At 41.7% G+C, this 24,439-nt stretch overlaps 1 protein-coding gene across 3 annotated transcripts in view; it reads left to right on the forward strand.

Moving 5' to 3' along the window:
* Positions 1-6,471: 6,471 nt before the first annotated feature.
* The window catches only part of LOC133492624 (E3 ubiquitin-protein ligase HECW1), a 36,827-nt gene continuing 18,859 nt past the window's right edge, over positions 6,472-24,439 (forward strand). For all 3 annotated transcript variants that reach the window (XM_061805091.1, XM_061805092.1, XM_061805093.1), the window contains exons 1-9: positions 6,472-6,690; positions 12,200-12,257; positions 13,073-13,388; positions 14,131-14,238; positions 14,669-14,763; positions 19,937-20,012; positions 20,431-20,600; positions 22,045-22,187; positions 23,830-23,930. In XM_061805091.1, coding sequence (XP_061661075.1) covers positions 12,231-12,257; positions 13,073-13,388; positions 14,131-14,238; positions 14,669-14,763; positions 19,937-20,012; positions 20,431-20,600; positions 22,045-22,187; positions 23,830-23,930 — 1,036 coding nt within the window. In that variant the 5' untranslated portion in view covers positions 6,472-6,690; positions 12,200-12,230. The remainder of the gene's footprint in view (positions 6,691-12,199; positions 12,258-13,072; positions 13,389-14,130; positions 14,239-14,668; positions 14,764-19,936; positions 20,013-20,430; positions 20,601-22,044; positions 22,188-23,829; positions 23,931-24,439) is intronic.

Below are 24,439 nucleotides of genomic sequence, written 5' to 3' on the forward strand. Positions count from 1 at the left end.
GAATGACCATACTCCCCCCTACAGGTGATACAGGAAATAACATTGAGGCGACTGCAGCCCCAGTTTTGTCACTGCAACACAAAACAAGTGTCATTCAAAGAACAGCTCTAGTGTGAAATCTGTGATGTACAGTGTACACCGAGTAGTCTTTCAAGGAGTCATACAAGCTCTATACGGAGCAATGATATTATGTATCAACAAATAGGATGAGTTCATGTAGTGCAAAAACGTCATTGCTGTACTTGGATTTTTCAGATATACCGGATGTACTTTGAGGATTCAAGCCTAACAGTTAACCCTCCTGTTTCACTGCCATACGAACTAATTTCCATCCAAGCACAATGAGTTTGCAGTACTCTTTAAATACAAGATTCATTTCATTAAACATGCAATTCATCCCACATGAAAGCCTTTCAGACACCTGCATTTCCCACCTGTCACTGAAAAACCAGTCCAAAAGAGCATTCCCAGGCTGAATTCATCCATATGTTGCCTTGACAAGTTGGCCACTTGTTGTCTAAAATCTGCGCTGAGCGGTTTATTATGCCAAATTACTAATTTAGTTAACGTTTCACTATGATCTGGATCATTACCCAAGGTTTTGAAACCTGCTGTCATCGGGCCATATTTAAAAATAGCCTTGATGCGGCCGTACTGAACATCTACTGGCCCACATAATATTTGCTGGTTTTAGGCAAAGTCACTAACGATCTCTCTTCTATTGAATAACTGTTTTTACAATTAAGTTTCAGGGTCCGTCCCAGCACTGAGACCACTCCAAGGAAAGTGAGAAATGCAATCTCTTTGATTACTGTCACTCTTATTTTTTCTGGATCCGACTGCTACCTTTGACACAGTCGATCATTTGATTTTGTTACAGCGGTAGGAAAACCCGCTGGGTATCTCTGGAGTGAAGTCTTATTTTGAAAGATGAAGTCCTTTGTTTAAATCGGAAAATGCTGGATCAAAGAGAACAGCAGTAACTGGGGTGGTCCCTCAGGGCACTACCCTCGTACCCCTTTTGCTCAACCTTTACATGCTGCTCCTTTACAGTTATAACATGTCCTATCACATCAACGCAAACATCACTCCAATTTAAATCTCACTGACAGCAGGTGAATATGAACTTTTGGACTCGGTCTGCGACACATTATAAAAGATCACCTAGTGGCAGCAAAACAACTTTCTTCAACTAAACTAAAAAGTGAATAAAAGGAGCTGAGTCAAAACTTTGTGTTATTTTTAGAAAATAAAAAGATCCGTATGGCGCTGCTCGAAAGGTAATCGACGTGATAATCCATCTATCCATTTTCTTAGCTGCTTATCCTCACAAGGGTCGCGGGGAGTGCTGGAGCCTATACCAGCTGTCAACGGGCAGGAGCCAGGGGACACCCTGAACTGGTTGCCAACCAATCGCAGGGCACATCGAGACAAACAGCCGCACTCACAAATTTAGAGTGTCCAACTAATGTTGCATGTTTTTGGGATGTGGGAGGAAACCGGAGTGCCTGGAAAAAAACCCATGCAGGCACGGGGAGAACATGCAAACTCCGCACAGGTGGGGCCGGGATTGAACCTGGGACCTCAGAACTGTGAGGCCAACGCTCTCCAGCTGGTCCACCGTGCTGCCCTCCACATGTTTACAATCAATAAAATCAGTAGGGTAATGTGTATTAAATTACATTTCACACAACCCCCTTGATGTTCAATCTCCAGTTACAACAAGCAATCCATTTCTATTGACCACATGATTCATCATATTAAACCAAAGAATGAAGGTTTTGACGAGAAATAGTTCCTAAAATAAACACTTTGCAGTGTAGCTGCAAAAATCTAAGGGGATTTTGCCATCTACAATTCATGATTTTAAAAGATTCAGATGATACCGAGAAAACACAAGGCTGGAAATAACACTGAATTCCTAGTTGGATATGGCGAGAGACTCCCTTAAGTGGGACTACAAATTCAAAATGTATGCGTGTGTGCGTCTTAAATGAGGTTCAAACTTTCGCAAAGTAGTCGAGTTCACAAACCGAGCAGACGCTGGTATGAGTATATGAATTTAAGCTTTTTGTAGATGATGAATCTTGGAAAGTTTGGAGAAGATATGTTATTAATTGTGTGTAGAAGTATCTGTCTCCAAATGACTTTTTTTTTTTTTTTTTTTACATATTTTAAGGCACAACAAGACTATACAGATGTGAATAATTAGTGCATCATTTATGAATTAATGCTTCAAATAACCAGTTGTCACTTCCTCTCCTTCCGTCTTTCACTTAAGGGTAGCCTGTTGCTCCTTGCGCCTCGATAATTCAAATTTAAGAGGGCCGGGGAAATTAGCCCAAGAAGGACGAGGAGAGGGTGCTTTTGGAAGTGAGGGGTGACAGAAAGAAGGGAGTGAGTGGAAATGAGAGCAATGAAAAGGAACGGGAGATCATTTTGAGGGGGCGGAACGACAGCGAGACAGGTGGTTATCAGGGGACCACAAGTGCAGCCAACCTTGGAAGATGTAAATGTCGAGTACTCATTTACATTCACCGAAGCAATTTTTCTTTTCCCCTTCAATCAAAGTTACTCCCACGCAAAAGAAGAGACAGACTAAAGTTATTGTGTTGTGATTCCCTCGACAATGTAATAACTGAAACAGCGTGGCGCTAACTCAAAATTAAAATACGTTGCAGCTGTGATGCTGAAAACAAAGTGCAAGTAGGTTCGTGTGTATTTGGTTTTCTGTGCCGCAAACGAAATGAACGGAGGGGGGGAGAAGTGGTACTTACAAACATCTGTCCAGTAGGTGCCACCAAAGAGTCGGGAGAATTGACTCCTGTGGATAACATCCTGAGGAAAAAAAAAAACAAAAAATGTTAAAATAGCTCTGCAGGAGGTAAACCTGGTGACGGACAAGGTGATATGATTTATCATCAAATTTCAGATTCTGTAAAAAAAAAAAAAAAAAAAGAAAATGTAAAAGGTATTATTGAAAATGATTATGGATGATGGACATGAAGTGATCAAAAGAGTGTTCATTGTGTCACACAGTGCCCTTATTGATGTACTTTTGTGTAGTTCTGTTGTTTTGGAAACCGGAAAGCTCTTTGTGGGCGCTGTTTAAATTATGTCAGCTTCCCAGTGACAATTTTGAACGTAAAGATCACACCTAATACTACTGTACTATTGTACTGCTTGCTTGTACTTAAGAGTACGACCATTACTCAAGAATATGACCGAAAAACACCGCAAAATGGTTTATAAATGCCTACAGATGCTACTAGAAACAGAATTTAAAAAAATGGAAAGACAGTTGGTCCTGATGAGATACCAGTGGAGGTATGGAAGCAATTTGGAGAGATGGCTGTGGAGTCTTTGACCAACTTATTCAATAGAATATTAGCAGGAGAGAAGATGCCGGGAGAATGGCGGAAAAGTGTGCTAGTCCCAATTTTTAAGAACAGAGGCAATGTTCAGAGCTGTGGAAACTATAGAGGAATAAAGTTGATGAGCCACACAATGAAGTTATGGGAAAGAGTAGTGGAGGGTAGACTCAGGACAGAAGTATCTGCGAGCAACAGTATGGTTTCATGCCGAGAAAGATTACCACAGATGCATTATTTGGCTTGAGGATGGTCATGGAAAAGTACAGAGCTACATAGTGTCTTGTAGACCTAGAGAAAGCCTATGACAGAGTACCAAGAGAGGAACTGTGGTCCTGCATGTGCAAGTCTGGTGTGGTGGAGAAATATGTTAGAATAGTACAGGACATGTATGAGGGCAGCAGAACAGCAGTGAGGTGTGGCGTTGGTGTGTCAGAAGAATTTAAGGTGGAGGTGGGGACTGCCTCAGGGATCCGCCTTGAGCCCCTTCCTGTTTGCGGTAGTAATAGATAGGCTGACAGACGAGGTTAGACTGGAATCCCCTTGGACGATGATGTCCTCAGATGATATTGTGACCTGCAGTGACAGCATGGAGCAGGCGGGGGAACAGTTTGAAAGATGGAGGTACGCACTGGAAAGGAGAGGAATGAAGATTAACTGAAGTAAAACAGAATATATGTGAGGAGGGGGAAGAGTGAGGCTACAGGGAGAAGAAATAGCGAGGGTGGATGACTTCAAATACGTGGGGTCAACAATACAGAGCAATGGAGGGTGTGGTAAAGAAGTGAAGAAACGGGTCCAAGCGGGGTGGAACAGTTAGCGAAAGGTGTCTGGTGTTCTATGTGACAGAAGGGTCTCCGCTAGCTTGAAGGGCAAAGTCGATAAAACAGTGGTGAGGCTGGCCATGATGTACGGATTAGAGACGGTGGGACTGACAAAAAAACAGGAAACAGAACTAGAGGTAGCAGAAATGACGACGGCGAGGTTCTCGCTTGGAGTGAACAGGTTGGATAGGATTACAAACGAGCTCATTTGAGGGAGAGCCAAAGTTGTCAGTAAAGCACTACTTTTTTCTAAACGAAGCTCTTAAATTACCGTCATCATAGTTCCACAAGATGGTGACATTTGTCTCAATAAAGTTGCTCAACTCACTTCAACATTGCACAGAGTATGTGAATTATGATGTGCAACCTGCTGAGAAACAGCTTTCAAACAGCAGACTAAAGACCAAACAAGTTAGATTTCATCTATTGTCGTAATAAAAAGATAATCTCAAGAGCCACAATGAAACAAATGACCTGCTTCAAGGAATAAGATGATCCTGTAATGTCGGCTGCACGGAGAAAGATCTTCATTCATCTAGTGGGTCCCTTTCATACCAAAGGAAAGACGATATCCTGCAGTTGCAGCTCAGCGTGCCGGCAGAGTCCCCCTGCTGCGTCTAATCTGGGAGTGATCAGAGAGGTGCTGCACGGCCTTTGCATCAATGAAATGTGTCAATGTCGATAGCGTAGTGAATAGCACATCTCTGAACAGCACAGCTCCCCCCTCTGTATATAATTTGAAAAGATAATTGGCAGCACGCTTAATAAAAACATGCTGCAATACAATCTGCATTTTTTTTCCTCAATTAGCTGATGAGTGGGATGGATGGATGTTCAAAGAAGCTACAATTTTTATTACGATCCCCTCTACCACCTCAGAGTTGCAATGACATGTTTCTCATCGCATGTAAAAGATGACGCCTTCGGGACAACACACTTTCTCCTCATGCCTGTTTTCGACCACAAATTGTTGACTTTTGGTGATAAACTAGGATGTGAACTTTAAGAAGACCCACAGGGCAAGAGCCATTTGCTTCTCTTGTCAACACCAGCCGTTACTCACATGATTGACATAATTCAAAGTGACACTTGGGAAGAATATTGTGTTGAACTTTAGAGCTTATTGATTCTGAATCTGTGTTGTGTGTGTGCGTGTGTATCTGTGTACCAGGCTTCATCCCCTGAGTTCACTCATCAGGTCACACCCCTTAAGGGCACACACAACACCGTGACTTTTGTGACTTTCGGGTTGTCCCAACGCACAAAAGTTAAACGTGTTATGTCTAAATTCTCCTCTATTTTATTTGACGGGGTATATGGGCTGATCACTGCTGTGAATAAAGTCCACAAGTAATTGATTGGCTCAGTGTATATATGGGGAATTAACACAACGTAGAAACTGACCATGCAACAGAACAATGAATTATTAAGTATCAAAACAAAACTTTGTTAAGATTAATTTACCTACCTGAAATAAAGTGGGGTGAACAAACTCTTCCATATTGCGGGGGGCAATGTGATTGCCAGACTCGTTTCCTCCTGTACATGTTTTAACCAATTCGTTAGTGTCTATGTACGAAGTGTTTATAATTGTATAAAGCAGGTGTTAAACAGTATGTTAAGGTTGAATTATAAGAAACATAAACCTTCATTTCGTGGTACAAATGAGGGAGACGAGAAATACAGCGTGTATGTTTCGTGAGGAACAGATGTAAACAAAACTGTTTGTCTTCCAATATGGCGGCAACCGCAATTGGCCATCATAGGAAAACGGAGAATACTGGAGTAATGGCCATCAAATTGAATTCCATCGTGCAAATGATATAGTGATACAGAACTATGTTTTTTCTTAAATTTCAAATGTATTATTGTAGTCAATAATGGTAATAAATACTGTTAAAATGGAGAGTAATTCTGTTGAACAGTAATTGTGAGTGTCATCTTATTGAAAGCAGGAAGTAAGGGTGTTAGTGAGCCAATGACGAAAAGGAAGCGTCGGGAGACGCGCATCCTGATTGGCTGTAAGGCACTTCAGTCCATTTTATCAAGTGGCGCATATTTACCGACAGTGATGTTGAAAAGGAGACCTTCAAAGTAAAAGATTTGCCGTCCTTAGTCCAATCTCTTGAAAACATTTTGATTTAACTTCTTAAAAACGGATTGAAGATACTGCAACACCAAATTATATCCATGCAAAGTAGCTTCGTTTTAAAATATTTGTCTGATAGCTCCTAATGTGACGTTGAAGTCTGTACACTTAACCGGAAGCGGATGACTGGTTTAGTCAAGCTTCACTTTGGTCCATGGAAAGAGGAAAGGATGTGACTCCAGTCTCTCGTGTTTGTCATCAGCCCTTCATCTTTCACTCGTCTATCTGTGTCATTTCGTTCTTCCTTTCGGAATGGAGCTCGGTTGGAAGTAGTCGGCGCGCGCCCTTTTCCGGTTTTCACGCTCGCGTCTGGAGAATGATCCACCGTCAGGTTATTTCATCCCAGGTAGGTCGAGCGTCAACCATTGTTGCAGCGTAACGTTAGATGATGCATCCTCGGGGACATCAGCAGCGGCCCAAAGCAGCGGCCGAGAGCTCGGAGTGCTTCATTCTCTCCCTTTAATCAGCGACATGAAATTGAAAATACCTCAAGAGTAACAATAATATATCGGTCGGGAGTAATTGCGCTTGTTTTGAGCCCAGGGAGAGCCAATTGCGGTTTGTGCTTTATGACACCATATACAAATTATGACACGTCTTTCAATAGAAGTCAAATATACGTTTTTCCAGAATTGAAGGGCAGTTTAGAAAGCAATTTTTCCAAAGCAGATTGTCGCGTTGTTTCTTTTATTTTGTATCAAACTGCACCATTTGATACTTTACTTTAAACTGAGGATTCCCACCTCCTTTGTTCAGGGATTTTCATTTTCAAAATCCTCTTAAATATTCAAGCAACACATGACCTGTGAATGCCTATTATAGTCTTGTGTGTGGAAAAAAATACTTTGTCATGCATATCTCTCTCCAATAATAACACTTTAACCCAGCTGTCAAATTGGCTATTACCAATTATTTAAAATAATAACATCTTCCTTATCATAAAAATGTAAACCATGACCAACAACGGTAAAGTGTGACTGTTGGGGATTTTAATGGAGACTTGTGTGTATCTCAGTGTGTGTCACTTTTTAAAAAAAATATATATTTTATTGCATTCAGAACTTTATCAAGTCACAGTGATGATACGTTAAAACTATAACCATGTAAAATTGTAATGACAAATATTTTAGGCCTGTCTACATTCTTTAGGGTGAAACCCATATGTATTATTATTCATAGGGTTTTATCGAACTTAATATCTTATCACGTGTTTATATTTCCTATCTTTACCTTCAGATGTCCACCCATTCTCTAAGCCGCTTATCCTCATGGGGGTAAGCACTCCCACGCTTCAGATGTCTCCTTAGCCATTAGTCGCAGGCCTCCTGGTGGTTTGCAAAAGGGATTTGTTTAAAATGTGACACCCTGTGATGGATCTGTAGTGAAATTATATTACTGATAATTTGAACATTGCAACAATTTAAAGATAATTACAACTTGTTGGAAAGATGTCGTTATCTGTACTGCTAATTCCCGATTGTCGAACTAAGCTTTTAAATGTTAACTCCACTTGTCATATGAGCTTCAGCCTTTTGTTGTAAAATGTGAAAAGAAGGCGCATTCGAAGAATAACATCGTTGAGGGCAGATTGCACGTTTTTTTTTCTAGAACCACAGCTATTTCATAAATGTACTCAGCTTTGTCTTGCGGTTTCATTTTTTGGACTGCAGGCTATGTGCTTTTATGTCTCAACAAAAGTCCGCTTTCAGCCAAGAAAGAGACATTTTTCCGGTCTGCACCAAGGAGCGCAACAAAAGGGACACATTACCACGAAGTATTGCTAAGGCTTCCTCCATTATTCTGCGCTTTTACACATGGTCACCGATGAGTAACGTACACAATGGTGTCGACGCATTCTGCAGAGTCCATTCCTCTATGCTGGTCACTATTCAACAGGATCTAACTGAATTAAGTTTTATGAATCACTTGTAAAAACTTCATCCTGATAAACTGGACTGTATTAACTGTACTGTTACTAGTCAACCCCTATGGAAAGGAACTTTTATTTTGTTTAAAAGCAAAGACTGCCAGTGTGCTTTTAGAGTACCACGGATGCAATATTTGCCTTGAGAATGCTTGTGGAAAAGTGCAGAGAAGGTCAGAAGGAGCTACATTGTGTCTTTGTAGATCTAGAGAAAGCCTATGACAGAGTACCAAGAGAGGAACTGTGGTACGACTTGTGCAAGTCCGGCGTGGCGGAGAAATATGTTAGAATAGTACAGGACATGTATGAGGACAGCAGAACAGCGGTGAGATGTGCTGTAAGCTTGTCAGAAGAATTTAAGGTGGATTTGGGACTGCATCAGGGATCCACGCTGAGCCCCTCCCTGTTTGCGGGCGTAATGGATAGGCTGACAGGAGGTTAGACTGGATTCCCCTTGGACCATGATGTTTGCAGATTATATTGTGATTTGCAGTGAAAGCAGGGAGCAAGCAGAGGAACAATTAGAAAGATGGAGGCACAGATTGGAAAAGAGAGGAATGAAGATTAGCCGATAGGATAAGATTAGAAATGAGCTCATTAGAGGGACAGCCAAAGTTGGATGTTTTGGAGACAAGGTTGGAGAGAGCAGACTTTGATGGTTTGGAGATGCCCAGAGGCGAGAGAGTGAGTATATTGGTAGAAGGGTGCTGAGGATGGAGCTGCCAGGCAAAAGAGCGGGAGAAAGACCAAAGTAAAGGTTGATGGATGTTGTGAGGGAGGACATGAGGACAGTGGGTGTTAGAGAGGAAGATAGGCTTAGATGGAAAAAGATGACACGCTGTGGCGACCCCTAATCAGGACAAGCCAAAAGGTAAAAAACAAGAAGACTGCCAGTGTGCTTTTATAGAGGACCACAGAATACTAAATATTGACCATTGAGAGGCTAGAATTGCAAATATTTGGACAATGTTATGTGAAATAAGTTCTAGAAACAAGTAGTTCAGTATCAAAATAGATATCAATTAATTAGAGAATCGTTTAGTTGTCGATTAATCGTGGCACCGCTGCTTTGATGTCCGCCATAAGGTCCATCCACTTGTATGCTCTTTGTTCTCACTCAGAAAACAAGTTGTGGCAATAGTAGATCAGTTGTGTGAAAAATGTCAACCCCCCTCCCCACAGTCCTAGTGGTTCTACTAGAACAGTTACACTTGTAAACACTTGTAAATTATTCTGCTGCACTAGTAACCCCACTATGGCCAAGTAGTGGACAGAATAGGAGCCACCCAGACCCTACTGGCAGTACCAAACTATCGAGTAGTTTTGCCTCACTAGTAACATTTACTGTAGCTGTTGTACTAGTATCTCAATTTTGTCCTACAAGTGTGCAGAACTGTCATTCAGGGTGGAAGGCAGTCTTTGAGATTCTGTGGAGTCACCAAGATGCTACTTTCAATTTTTTAATTTTTGTTCATGGAAACTGAAAACGTCTTTTAACATTTTCCCTTTAAATAATTTCTCAACGCCATATCAAATTGTCAAATGCATTCTGGCCTCTCAAAATGGGCTCCAAGCGCAGATCGGTTTTCTCTTGAAGTGGAGCATTCACATGATCTCGAGTCCATGTGGACAGCAGTGATTGGCTTACGTGCTTAGTTCGCCATCTTTGTTGTGAACAATGAGTCGAAGAAAGGCTGGCTACCTTTGGAGATAATTATTGGACTATAGTAGGAGATAATTTCATTTCCTGCAGGCTTTCCTGTCTCCTATGCTGCCTGCTCTGAATGTGTGCTCAATGAATAATTATGTCATCTTGAAGGCAATTATACGAGTCCATCATGGGAATTTCGGAACAAGGAAAGGACAACTGAATATTTTCCTGGAGAATGCTGCATCTACGTTAGCGTAACTAGCTGCGTCACCCTTGTAATGCGATACTAAAAGACGAATGAGGGCTGCGGGGATGTGAACGTGGATAGATCAAGAAGTCCTTGATGAGCATTCTGCAATTTGCTAATTTATTAAAGGCTGATAAATATGGAATGTATAAAAAAACAACTCTACATCTTTAAGAATGTTTTTAAATCAACCATTGGTATATAACACAATGCAGCCTGTAGAAAAAAAAAAACATTACTTTCAAGCAGTACCTAGTCTCAACCATATTCCAAATAAATACCGTAATTCCTGGCCGATAGAGCGGACCTGGTTATAAGCCTCACCCAGTACATTTGGAAAGGAAATACCTTTTGGTACATACATAGGCTGCAGCTGTGTAAAATCCGTGAGTGCCCACATTGAAACGAGATATTTACAAAGACGGTACACGGAGAAGTAACCCTGGCGCTGCGGTGCTAATGCTAACGCTAGCGCCGCGTTAACGCTAATGCCACGCTAACAATATTAGTTTAAAAAAAAAAACACATACTGGTAAAAATCACTGAGACACGGCATGCTAGCGCTAACAGGGTAAACCAGTAAACCAGTAAAAGTCACTTCCTCGGCACATATATTCCAGTCTCACTCTTACCTTTTCCGCTCGAGTGTCCCCTTACGGCCGTGAGAAAAATGCACAAATTAGCCGGATAAACCGCAGGGTTGAAAGCGTGTGAAAAAATGGCGGCTTATAGGCTGGAAATTACGGTAATATAAAATTGAGACTTTACATATATTCACAGCTTTATTTTGATTAGATTTTCGCATGATTAAAAAAAATATATATGTCCTTGCTTCTACCTTTCCTAACTTAAAATGCATTGCCGTGAACTCAAACCCCACACAACGTAATGAAAGTAACGCATTTAATCGGAATGAAATCCGCATTCTTCACGTACACACTGCACCAAATTTTGCCCCGCCCTAGAATCAGTCCGACTTGGTTGAATTCAATTTGACTCGAGTCGTCTATTCTCAGCTCTAAACATTGCAGTCATTATCCAAGGTTGTAGGCGGCCGGAGTCATAAATCAGAGTAACGGCGAGTGGCTCTTGACGTTAAAGTCCATTTTCTTCCAAACAAAGTGGGCGGTGCCGTCTGCGGCTTTGGCGTTGATGGACACTAGTGACTGAGACAGTGATCAACGCGTGTCGCTGTAAAGCGTCTTTTCATCAAGTGTTCAAAAAGTGGACATACCTGTTTTTAATCAGTCATGTAAAAAATAATATCAACGATGAACAAATTATAACAAACAAGTTGTGTAGCGAAAACGATTTGTTCCAATACGATCATGAAGCATATGCATTTCAATCGACTCCCAATTTGTCAGAGCTTAAATCCAATCGACTTTCCTTGGTTTGTTGTGACGTTTTTTTGTTGCTATCCTAGTCATCGCATCAGAAGCAATTTTTCACGCCAACACTGATCGCAAACAGAAGCGGCGCACCACCAATACATGCGCAGAATGCGTAATCAATTATTTAACCAATTGGAGTGTGCCTCTGAATCTCAATTATTCATCAGATGTATACATCAGACATGTTGCACAACTCTATGCTTCTAATATTTGAGAACCGGCTGGGGGTTGGCCCTTTTATGTTCTTGATGAAGAAAGCAAAGACCAGATGGGTTGGGTTGGATGACTTTGGCGTCATCAACTCCGTGCTCAGATGTTGCTCGTTCTCCCATATTCATCTTTAAATGTCAAATCCAAATGTTTCCAGAAATAAAGAAATCAGCCCCACTCTTCCGACACCTTTGGAAGAGTGTGTGTGGGTATGTTTTCTTTGATTGTTCACCATTTTCTTGCTCAATCATTCATATTTTTATCTGAAAACGATGAAGTATGAAATGATGATCCCATGGTCCCCCCACCACATACTGTAGTTTGACGTACAATACTATATTTGATCTACACTTGCTGCATTCGCTGCCTCTGCTTTTCTGTGGTGTGGTTTGTAACCGATCGTCCCTCTCCTCCTCACACTTCCCTCAGGTTTTGGTCTGCTTTGGGTTGACCGGTCATTATGCTGATGCAGATCTGTAGTATCAAGGTCAGTGCCCCCCACCCATCCCAACCCACCCACACACACCACCCCCGCATACCACCTGCCACCAACTACCCACGACCAACCGCTTCTTTTTTTCCCATTTCCTCGCTTCCCACCATCCAGCCGGGATTCAGCGCGTACTCTCCTAATTGTATTAGTTAGAAAACCATGTACTGAATCCATTTTAACGGGGGTTTATCCTCAGTTGAACAGCAATAGCAAAAAGCGGGATTTTTGCCTCGCGTGCCAACGACCTGCCTCTCCTTCACCGAGTGCATGCTCAAAGTGCTTCAGCGTTTAGACTGACCCGTCGAGGCTGGCTGGGCCATGCCCTAAAGCTCCTTTCTAACTAGAGCGTCACATCATTCGAGATCCTGGGATGGAAAAATGGTCTTCCTTCATTGCAACTTCAATGTATTCACAGCGTCCATGTTGAAAAAAAAAAGACAGCTATAACATGGGCCATCTCACAAAATTAATAAATGGATTGATAGATCTGATTGATCTGATTAAATCTTATTGATCCATAATTCTAGTAAAACTACAGAGGAGATGCAACAACGCATCAAGTGTCATAACATTTAATTTGCTGTCCCTTTTACCAATGTCATAACCTATCTACCAAAAAAGTTAATGATGGGGGGAAGATCTGGAAATTTCTTATACAGCTGGCAGTGCTCAGATATGAGAGGTGAAAGATGAATCAACAGCATAAACAGACAAGGAAAAGGGTTTGCTTGTTTTCGGGAAAATACACACTAGGAATAGAAATGTTCTCAATTTTTTATACTGTGTGTAACTGAAGCATTGCATTGCAGAACCTGTACCAGAATCGGCTTTTCGGCCTGGCGGCCATGGCCTCGCCGACCCGCGGCAACCAGGGCCGCCAGCGCTGCAAGGATCGTCACAGCTATGGCCCGGACACGTACGCTGTCAGCGCTCTGAACCAGGAAGCCTTCATGTTGGGGTTGTCCCGGTCAACCAGCGACACCGATCTGGTCTCCCCGGACACTCGCTCCACCCTCGCTGTAAGCGCTTCGTACTACACTATAGGCCAGTCTGAAGACCTCGTGATCGCGTGGGACATCAAGGAGGAAGTGGATGCTGGGGACTGGATTGGAATGTATCTCGTCGGTGAGTGAGTGTGAGAATGTTATGGTTGTCAGCGTTTGTTTACTGGCATTTTATTATAAAAACAAAATGTCAGAGTGCTCAAACAGGAAAGTGCCACGAGCACTTACTTGTCAACAGAATCAATGATTTCATTTACTGCACATTTTTGAGGCATAGTTAGTTCATGCAAGTGAATGCATGCTTTGAATATTTTGAAATATTTTATCCTTTCATGGAAGGACGCAGGAGAAATGACACTTCGGTACAATGGTGGTCCAATGTAGTCTGTGCCAAACAATATAGTGGAACAGGACAGGGCAGGTGCTGATAATTGTGCAGCTGGTATGCGACCAATCCCTTGTTTTCATGTTCAAAATCATGACTGGCAGTCCTTTCAGGTTTTAGTCCACCTTTTGCCCAAGTTCGAGGGGATAGGTCCACGGTATTGCAACTGGATGATGAGAGAGATGATGCAGCAATTGTTCAGTTGTGCTTAAGAAAAGTGGAAAATTACAAACTTTCATCTGGATCTAACTTTATTTACAGTAGGTCCATAACAGGGTCCTTATTGCCAATCTAGGACAATTTTTTTGAAACAATGTTCATGTAAATCTGTCCATCCACCAGAACTCTTTCACCTTAATAGTATAGATTGTGTAAAAACACGTGCAGCGTTATTGTGAATTTTTAGCTGAAAAAAAATATTTTGCTAGTTGAAATGAAATAATAATTCATGTTTTTGTGGTTATGGGTTTCTTTTCAGATGAGCCTTTATCTGAGAACTTTCTGGATTATAAGAACCGAGGGATCAACGGATCTCAAAAAGGACAAATAGTTTGGAAAATCGACTGCAGCTCTCACTTCACCGACTGTAAGTTCCTTTCTCATCCCTCGGGAAAAACAAAGATATTTTATTGATTGATTGATTGATTTTCCATTATAGCTAGAAATAGCATTAAATTGTTTGTGTGGTTTACTGTTAATTGAATAAATATTGTGGATTTAACCACCAAAATATTTGACCATATAATTTCATCTAACAAAAGCCTGCTAGCTTAATGCTAACATATGATGCAAATTTTTATAGACAGGGTAACGGAATTTAGCATGGATGTTGCTGTAACTATAAATCTTCAAACTGTTACTTTCTCTCTCCCCTGTGGGAACAATATGCGATAGCGGGTAGTTGTCTGCCATTTTTTTCTTGCTTTCCTACCCTGCATCTCTCCCAGTAGGCCTCAGTTTTCTTTTTATTGACTCAATTAATAAATTTTTCCATCTTTGCCATGTTTTGGCCACAGCTGAGACACTGGTCTGCTTCAAGTACTACCACGGCGTCACTGGAGCGCTGAGGGCGACCACACCCAGTCTCACCATCAAAAAGGGACCACCGCCTGTGAGTCTTACGTCGTCATAGCTTGACTACATGCTGCAGTTGCATCGTTTATCCTCTCTGGTTACATAATGTACACATTGATAACAAATGAAGCAAGGGAGGGGCAAAACACTCATCCACCATTGCTAGCTTAACTTTTCCGGATACCCTTTTGAGCAGAGGTGGTCGTACTTGCCGGTGAACGATCCCATCCTTGTCGCCTTCCCGGCTAATCGAATTGGTCACTCTGTGGGTGGCGCTGAGACCCGAGGGAGTGTGTTTAACCTCTGTCAGCACTCTGAGTCTGTCTGTGCTGACACGCCACGCAAGCAGATGCCACTAAATTGGCTGCTAAAGGGGAAATTAATAGTTGAGACTGACGTCTGCGATTGAATTTGAATTTCCCACACACTGTAAACACATTGGAACTTTCATAAAACACTCCTGAACTTGCTAAAACTCACTTATGTATTCCGAGCACCTTGTTCTCACGCTCTCTGTAAAGAAATGGGAGATTGTCGTAGTCCCTAGTTTCTTCCTCACTTTTTATCCTCTTGAGAGTTAGACTTTAGAGAGTCTTATTCTTACACTGTCTTTTTTGTTTTTTTGCTAGCCTTTGCCTTGATCTACAAAATTATTCTCCAAATGTTGCATCAATTTTATACCCCGACCTCAGATCCCTTTTTATCTTCTGGTTGAATTTGACTCGGAGACTCCGCAGATCCGTCTGCATCAAGCGTACTCCATATCCTAGCCGGCAACGATCAGACCCACTCGCTTCAACTTCGAGGTCTTCCTGTCCGAGAAGTCTGATGTTGGACATCTCCATGACAACGTGCGTCGTGATGACTTTACGTTCATGCACCGCTTTTGACATTATCTTTGTACTCTCACCCGCCGGGCCAAGAGTTTAAATTAGCATCACAGAGGTCAAAGGAACGTTGTAAAAATGTAGAAAAAAAATGCGTAGCAAAAGTAGGTCTTGTCATTTCGGAGTGTATCAGCGACTATAGTGCGGGAAGGGATTGTATTTCCGTGTGTTCCTTCTCAATCTGCTGCCGAGGGCACTTTGAAAATGCTGATGGAATGAGAACTTGAGCCACACTTGCCACTTCAGCACAAATGAATAGAAATAACCATTGATAGGAGAGCAGGGGGGTGGAGTCATGATAATTGAGGACAGTCCAGTTCAGGTAGATCAGACGTTTTTGGGAGAGAGATGAATTTGATCATCACAGCAAGGAAGGAGGCAGAGGTGTAGGAAGTCCAGCTGATCACAGCGGTCGAAGTGCTGCAGATAGAGAAGTATTTCTATGTATGCATGCGATGGACTGCATGTGTCTTCATCTGGGACTGCTACCTCACGGTCATCATGAAAGGAGCAGCACAAAGACGATGAGTCTTCGCTGGATAGATTGGGTAAAGCTCAATATTTCATCTTACTTGACACATCTGCTCCTTTTCACAGCCACCTGATTTGCGGAATGTTGCGACACATCAGACATTTCCCTTTTACTGTATGTTTTGGGGGCCTCATAGCTCAGTGGTTAGAGCATCGGTTTGGTAAACCAGGAGTTGTGAGTTCGTTTGTCAGTGGGGCCTCCGCTCCCCAAGAGGGGTCGCGTCAGGAAGGGCATCCGGCGTAAAAACTGTGCCAAACAAATATGAGCGTTCATCTGAGATGACACGCTGTGGCGACCCCCTAACAGGACAAGCCGAAAGAAAGTATAGCACAAAAGTGTATGTTTTAATAAGTGTTTTGAAGAACTACTATTGACATGTTTGGCAACTTGGACAAATTTTGGAAGGTTTACAACTATGGATATTTTGGTACTACTACTACTACTACTAGTTTGTGACATATGCCTACGAGTTGGACATAGTTGCCGTAGTAGTGCAGCAAAGTAGGTGACTAGTACGGTTAAATTTCAAACAGCAGGACAGAAAGAGGCATGAGCAGTGGAATGAAAAGTTCCTAGAAAGACAGTCACTCCATTGCGCTATAATTTGTCTTAAAGTGTGGACAATTTCAGTGGTTATGTGGCGCAAACTGGACTTCTTCTTGTTCTGTTAAAGATAATTATACGAGTCTATCTTCGCCATGCACAGAATAATTATTAACCTGGCGTCAGTCCTTGTCGATTTGTATTTAGCCGAATGGCCAAAAGTAAATTACACGTCTTAACTTTCTGGGGAGCAGTGAAGCGACTTTCCTTACTGCTTCTACTTTAGAACACTTATTTGCCATGTGGCGCTACTTGCATCAGCTGAGTTGGTCTTCTGTCTCTCAGCTAAACATTGAAAAGAAAATCATTTATATTTGTTCAACAACAATGAAGAACGCACCAATGTCTGCAACCCACACTATGCAAAAAAAGAGACCAATTATTTGGCTTAAGTCCTTATCTGAGCAGAAGACACAAATTGCTTTTTTTTTTTTTTTTAAACTAATCTATATTTAACAGTATATATTGTTGCCATGTTTAGACATAATACTTTGCCGTTTTATTTGCTTCCATGTCCGACAATCTTCAGGGCAAAATAGCAGAACCGGGACGTAATCTTTGTAATCATTTATATGTGAAATCTTTCCAGGTCTTACATCATTTCACAACATTCTCTTCCCTTTACATTTTTAATGTAATGATGTTTGATAATATACGAGGGTGCTGCAGAAAGATGGTGAAATGTGATTTATTTCTCATAAGAATAATCATGAAGGACATCTCTGTTGGCACTTTTCTCTTAGGCCGTAGTAGCCAAGGCAGATTAGCATCTCATTAGAGTGAATCGCTCCAAACATCTGTCTTTTTTTTAGTACTTTTGTTTTCAATGCTGTCTCTGTTTGTTGTTGTTTTTGCCTCCCGACTGTTGCGTAAGCCATCAGAGCTCGTACAGCATTTTGGCTTCGGGAATGTCGATTATTTTTTTTTTGGAAGTCTGACTCACTGTCACATTGTCACATTGTGTTCCCTTAAATTCGACATCTTAACTTTTCTTCAAACTTTTATAGCATCAGTTCAAATATATAGCGAATCCTTTTTTTTCCCCAAAAAAATATCTTATGACACTTATCTCTACATATGTAAATCATAACATATTTTATCCCCAAAATACTTAAACCTAAAACAACTTCATTGCTTTTTAAAGACATCAAAACATCCCTCGATGACAATGTAATCCACTGAAGTTTGTTGAAAGTCTGTTCGCAATTTACCGACACACCATTCAAAAAAATAAAAGGCTGTAGTTTGCAATATTTATGCGGACAAATTCAAAACAATACTCTGCGTGCCATTCCCATCACGCAGCATTTTACGACTGTGAAAAAGGTCAAGATTCTAAGTAAACAATGTGTAGTTTGTTTGTTTTAGCCTTGTTGCTGTAGAAAAGTAACAGCAGCTTGCATTTTAATACTTTCGAAATTGGTAAATGGAAGTAAAAGAATGAAGATAATAGGCGTCACACGGCAAAAACATTTTCATGGAGCAACAGTATTTACAATCCACTTCGCTTCCTGCTCTCACCATCGATTAGAATGACGCTAACCGCCCTGCCCCACTCACCCGCCACCTCCCCTTCTCTTCATCTTCTTCCTCGCTGCGCAGTTAGCGTCAGAAAAATGAAGGCAGCCTATTGATCACAGAGCACTTTGGCAGCCAGACTGAGAACCGGGCTTGGAAATCAACTGTAAGAATGGGCCGCAGATGTGAAAATGTTTAGGTTTGGACAAAAACGTCTCACCAAAGTACCATATTTTCTGCACTATAAGGCGCACCCAAAAGCCTTTAATTTTCTCAATAGTAGACAATGTGCCTTAAGATCCAGTGCGCTTTATATATGGATTAATATGGATCCTTTAGCGCAGCTCCATCTAATGGATGCATAACCCCAGTCTCTACTGTAGCATCTATTCTATGAGCCTTATAATGTGGTGCGCCTTATATATGAAAAAAAGTTTGAAAATAGGCCATTCATTGAAGTTGCGCCTTATGGTGCGGAAAATACGGTAAATCAAATGAAGCTTATTATGCAGTACTCTGCAAAAGTTATACATCACCAAAAACTTCTCCTGGGAAAATGTACCAATTAGTGTTTTTTTTTTGACAAGGAAACCATAGTGTTTGTAATTAAGCATTCATAAAGTCACCCTTCCTGTATTTTTTTGCGTGGAACCTGTTTTGGGTTAATTGGTGTTTTTGTTGTGCCACCAGTGGTGTTACTCAGGAAATATGTTGTAGTGAATTGAGAACCTAAATGTAAGCAATAGTAGTACATTGCTTTTTTTCTTGGGGCCTTTTGGTGCCAAGGAACTATGTTGAAGTGAGTTGAGGAGAAGAGCTTTACTCGGGCTTAAGTAATGCGTTGACACAATCATGGGACATCTATAGGATTTTTTAAACCTTTTGGGGGTGCCTATCCTCTGTGAATACACGGAGTAAACAGTACCGTAGCAGCCATCCATCCTTTTTCTTTGCTGCTTATGCTCACAAGGGTCACGGGGAATGCTGGAGCTTATACCAGCTGTCAACGGGAAGGAGGCGAAGTACACCCTGAAGTGGTTCCCAGCCAGTCGCAGGGCACGTGAAGACAGACAACAGTCACAGTCACAATCACACCTAGGAGCAAATTTAGTGTGTCCAATTAATGTTGCATGTTTTTGGGGATGTGGGAGGAAACCAGAGTGCCCGGAGAAAACCCACCCAGACACTGGGAGAACATCCAAACTCCACACAAGCGAGGCTGGGATTGAACCCGGGACCTCAAAACTGTGAGGCCAGCACTTTACCATCTGATCCACCGTGCCACTGAAAATGTACCACTTAGTGTTTTTTTGTTTTTGTTTGTTTTTTTTTGACAAGGAAACCATCGTGTCTGTGATTAAGCATTCATAAATTCACCCTTCCTGTATTTTTTTTGCATGGAAACTGTTTTGGGGTGAGTCTTGGGGCCTTTTGGTGCCAAGGAACTATGTTGAAGTGAGTTGAGAAGCTTTGATCAGCCTTAAGTAATGCACTGACACAATTACAGAGCATCTATAGGAAATTTTAAACCTTTTGGGGGTGCCTATCCTCACTAATTACCCAGTACTGTACCGTTTTGGAGGTGTCAGAGCAGCTTTATCTCATATCGCCATGTGTTTCTTTTATTTATTTTTATTATTATTATTATTTTTTTTTTTTTGCTTCTGCAGGTGTTAAAGCCGGTGGTTAGTCCTGAGGTCAACCAAGGATTGGGCAACAGGAGACTAATTAACTTTTCGCTTTCAGGTAATGAAATCAACCTTTTTTTTTTGACACTTGCATCCAGTGCTTTTGAATCAATGTGACTCTCAGCATGTTTCTTTCTTCAAGCAATCTTTTGACCTCCAGCTCTCGGTAACATTTCCCACCATTGTGTCGTCTCTCTCAGAATTGCCCAAATCAGCGCACTTGTTCTCATCACTCCAATCAGGAGCTCTTTGTTAGCAGTAGTAGTTGTTGGAAGTGCATCAGTCAGTTCGTCGGAAGGTCGATAAGCCCTTACCGTGTCAAAAATGGGATAAGAGCGTAAATGGCGAGCTTCAAAATGTTTTGATGAGAACATTTGAGTATCAGAACAGTATGAGAGCCCATCATCAACTTCAAAAACAGTTTTGTACTATTCCTCTCCCCCGTAACCCACTGACCTCCGCGTCCCACACTGCAGACCTTCAAGCAGTTGGTCTGAAGAAGGGGATGTTCTTCAATCCAGACCCGTACCTCAAGCTTTCCATTCAGCCCGGAAAGCACAGCATCTTCCCCTCGCTGCCGCACCACGGTCAGGAGAAACGCTCCGGCGTTGTCTGCAACACGGTCAACCCGCAGTGGAACTCCGAGGTACACGCACGCTAATACTTCAATCGGTGCTGTTCGTCGTACCTGCAAAACACTTCAAACTTAAAACCATGTGCATGCCTGACAGACGGCAGAGGTGAAAGTGCTTTTACCGAATAAGTGGAGAAAAAAAAAATTGTATTTGTGCCACTCAAATTCAATTTTTTCTTCTCTTAGTCATTTCTATATCTGCGCATTTCTGTCTCGGTAATAACACAACTCAACATTTTAACAGAGGCTGGACTATATTTTTCCCCTGACTTCACGCTGAACTCCATGGCCATAAGTACAATTTGAGGAATAATTCAGGATTCCCTCGCACACACGACTGAAACACTCTGATACCCACTACTACACACTACTACCCATATTTTAGTAGTTCATACGAGAGGATTTGAGTATGCTGTGTATTGTGGAAAAGGATTTAAGTCGGGCGGCACGGTGAATCAGCTGGTAAAACGTTGGCCTCACATCCCGTTTGCATATACTCCCCGTGCCTGCGTGCGGTTTCCTCCCACATCCCAAAAACATGAATCGATTGGACACTCTAAATTGCCCCAAGGTGTGATTGTGAGTGCGGCTGTTTGGCTGGCAACCCGTTCAGGGTGGACCCCACCTCGTGCCCGTTGACAGCTGGGAAAGGCTCCAGCATTCCCCGCGATGCTTGTGAGGATAGGCGGCTAAGAAAATGGATGGATGGATGGATTTAAGTCGTGCGTGTAGTAGCAATTCCGAGTTATTTTTTTTTACACGTTTGCTTCAATTTGCTTGTGAGTGTTGCTGTTGAAATGTAAAATTATTTCTGGCGAATATTTGTTTTATGATTCATTTCTAGTTACATCCCTCTCTTGTTTCTTATTCCTCTCATCCGCCGCACACTTCCTCCTTCTTACAGATGAGCACTTTTAACGCACACCCTTCTTCCTCCGAGGCTCCCCCTTCCCCCACATCCTCGTTCATTGAATTTGTTCCTCACCCTCCTCGCACAAACACACATGCAGCCCGTCTTCAACCTCGCGGCTTCACGCTGCTAAATTATTCACTTCTTTTTGATTTTCCTCCTATATCACCGCGGTACTCCCAGCGCAATCTGTCTTCACCTCCTCGGAAGGATTACTTTGGTTTTTCAGCGAGGCAACGCCATTTGATGTCATTTAAAATGCAACCAAATACATATTTAAACGTCAGTCTCTGTCTTCTGTCATCTAATTCCCCCTTCTTGGCCCTGTGTTCTTTCAGTCTGCCTTTCCTTGTCACGTTTACCCATCCAGCTGCACAAGTCACACAAGAACTCATTTGGAGCCAGCCACATCTGAGGAGCTAAACGAATATTATGGCCTCCATGATGAGACCAAACATATGAAGTAGCCCCCCCCCTCAAATTCAATGATGCCGAGCTACCTTGTTGTGACAATCCACTTTCCTCTTCTTGTCTTGATGTGTCCAGAGATTTAACTTTTTGTCGCTCCCGACTGATGTTTTGGAGATCGAGGTGAAGGACAAGTTTGCAAAGAGTCGGCCTATCATCAAGCGTTTCCTGGGAAAGTTGTCTGTTCCTGTCCAGAGGCTTCTGGAAAAACATGCCATTGGGTAAAACTTATACATCCAAGGAAATCAGTTAAAAAAATAACTTGATTACTTAATATAGTAAGCAGACCCTTCAAAGTTTATCACAATCCCTTTTCCGGTATGTTGCTTTTAAACTTCCAAAATGTTATCATTTCAAAGTACATTTTCCCACAGATATCAATTACAGAACAGTTGAAAGTATCCACTCCAGAGTCAAATTGCTTCTTTGCTGCAAATATGAATGCTGCGGACCCTGAATTCGTGTCACATATAGAGTGCGTGCACGTGACGTCACCATTTTCACGGCGCCATATTGCCGGTCAAAAAGAGCTGCTCGACAGTGTGGGGGACATTGAACCGGAAAAGAATATACACAGTACCTGAGACTTGTTGTGCTGTTGGTTGTTACAACAGACAACAGATAAGACAGATATTCAAAGATTTCATTCTATGGAATAGCAGCTGAAAAGACTAAAAAAGATTGATGGATTTCGGCAATTAAACGTGATGGATGGTGCCCAACCAAATACACACGAATGTGTAGCGATCACTTCATTTCAGGTAGGAATTCTTCTCAATCTCAAATTCCCAAGAAGTATTTATAATGCCAAGTTGGTTCATTTGAGAACAATGCGTTAAAAAAAAAAAAAAAAAAAAAAGACAGTCGTCACCAACATACGCGGGAACTTCGATAAACCTCTCCCTGACAGATGTTTTTTTTTTTTTTTCTAATATGCATTGCTCTCAAATGAGTCCAATGCGTATTTAAAAAAAAGAAAATGAACCGTCGGTCACACAGAGGTTTACCGAAGTTCAACATGTGGCCGCATTGCGCTTCGGTGTACGGGGGTTTAAGCCTATCCCAGCGGTTTAGTTTCTTTTTTTTTTTTAAATATGCATTGGACTCATTTGAGAACAATGCATATTTAAAAATAAAAAACGTCTGTTACTGAGAAGTTTACCAAAGTTTGACGTGTGGCCGCAACACGCTTCCATATACGGAGGAGCCGACTTGCTGTCTTTTCATAGTTAATGAATAAGAGTTTGTGTAATACCAGGGGTCATTTATTTAAATATTTGTATTTCTTCTTTTTCTTTTCCTTTCGGCCTGTCCCGTTAGGGGTCGCCACAACGTGTCATCTCAGATGAACGCACATTTGTTTGGCACAGTTTCACGCCGGATGCCGAATTTAAATATTGGTATTTGTCTTGAAAAAATCTGAGTGGCTCCATCACTACGTGGGATTTATTCTTTATTGAGAACAGATCCAGCAACGAAGTATTTGTATGCGTCCAGACTGCATACATGTGTAGATCTGGTTGTCCAAGACAGGCAGAAGCGGGTTAACAGTCCACTTTCTTATCGGCGAAAACATCAATTTCAGCGTTAAATATGGCTCCTCTATGCCAAGTGTCTCTCATTTTTCCACGTACCTTCGTTTATTATCACCTTCTAAATGTTTCACGGTATCTGACAAAACTTTGGGCGTTATGCTACAAGACATATTTTCGTGCCGTCTCCAACCGGCTTAGCATTGAAGAATGCTCCGTTAGACTGTCAATATGGCCGGTCACATGACTTCGGTGACGTAGGTGCACGAGCTCTATACATGGAAATGGAAGCTTTGCTTTTTTAACTTTACATTTACCTTCTTTTCAACAGGGACCGCGTTGTTAGCTACTCTCTGGGTCGCAGGTTGCCAACAGATCACGTGTGTGGCCACTTGCAATTCCGCTTTGAGCTCACCTCATCAATTCATCCAGGTACTTAATTATTGTCAGTATGTCCTGTCCTGTGAACAGAAAGTGGTCTGCACATATTATACATATTTGTTCCAGTAGAACTATGAAATTATGGTGTGTAGCGTTTTAAAACATTCATCATCCAATTGAGCTGATTCACTTATTTGGCTTTAAATACAGTATGTCACAAGATGGTACCAAACAAAGCACTGCTCTTTAAAACAAAGAGCATTTGTCTGTATAAGCTCCTCCTCACACTTCAACATAGTTCCCTGGCTACTTGACATCTTGCATAAATGTGTTATTGTAAGGGGTTTTGCTTCTCTGTGGCTTGACAGCAGACTCTTCAGTGAATTTTGATTGTAAGTAGCGCCATTAATATCTCCTTGAAATCTGTGTGCGGTTCGCAAACCTATCCAAAAATAGTTTCACAGCTGGTGTGCTTCAGAGCGAACTGTCCAACAGTGCCAAATGAGATGATGAAGTAAATTCGACCGAGATGAGCAATATCACGATGATTATGGTGAGAA

The sequence above is a fragment of the Syngnathoides biaculeatus genome, chromosome 19 (genome assembly GCF_019802595.1).
Source record: "Syngnathoides biaculeatus isolate LvHL_M chromosome 19, ASM1980259v1, whole genome shotgun sequence".
NCBI classification, from domain to species: domain Eukaryota; kingdom Metazoa; phylum Chordata; class Actinopteri; order Syngnathiformes; family Syngnathidae; genus Syngnathoides; species Syngnathoides biaculeatus.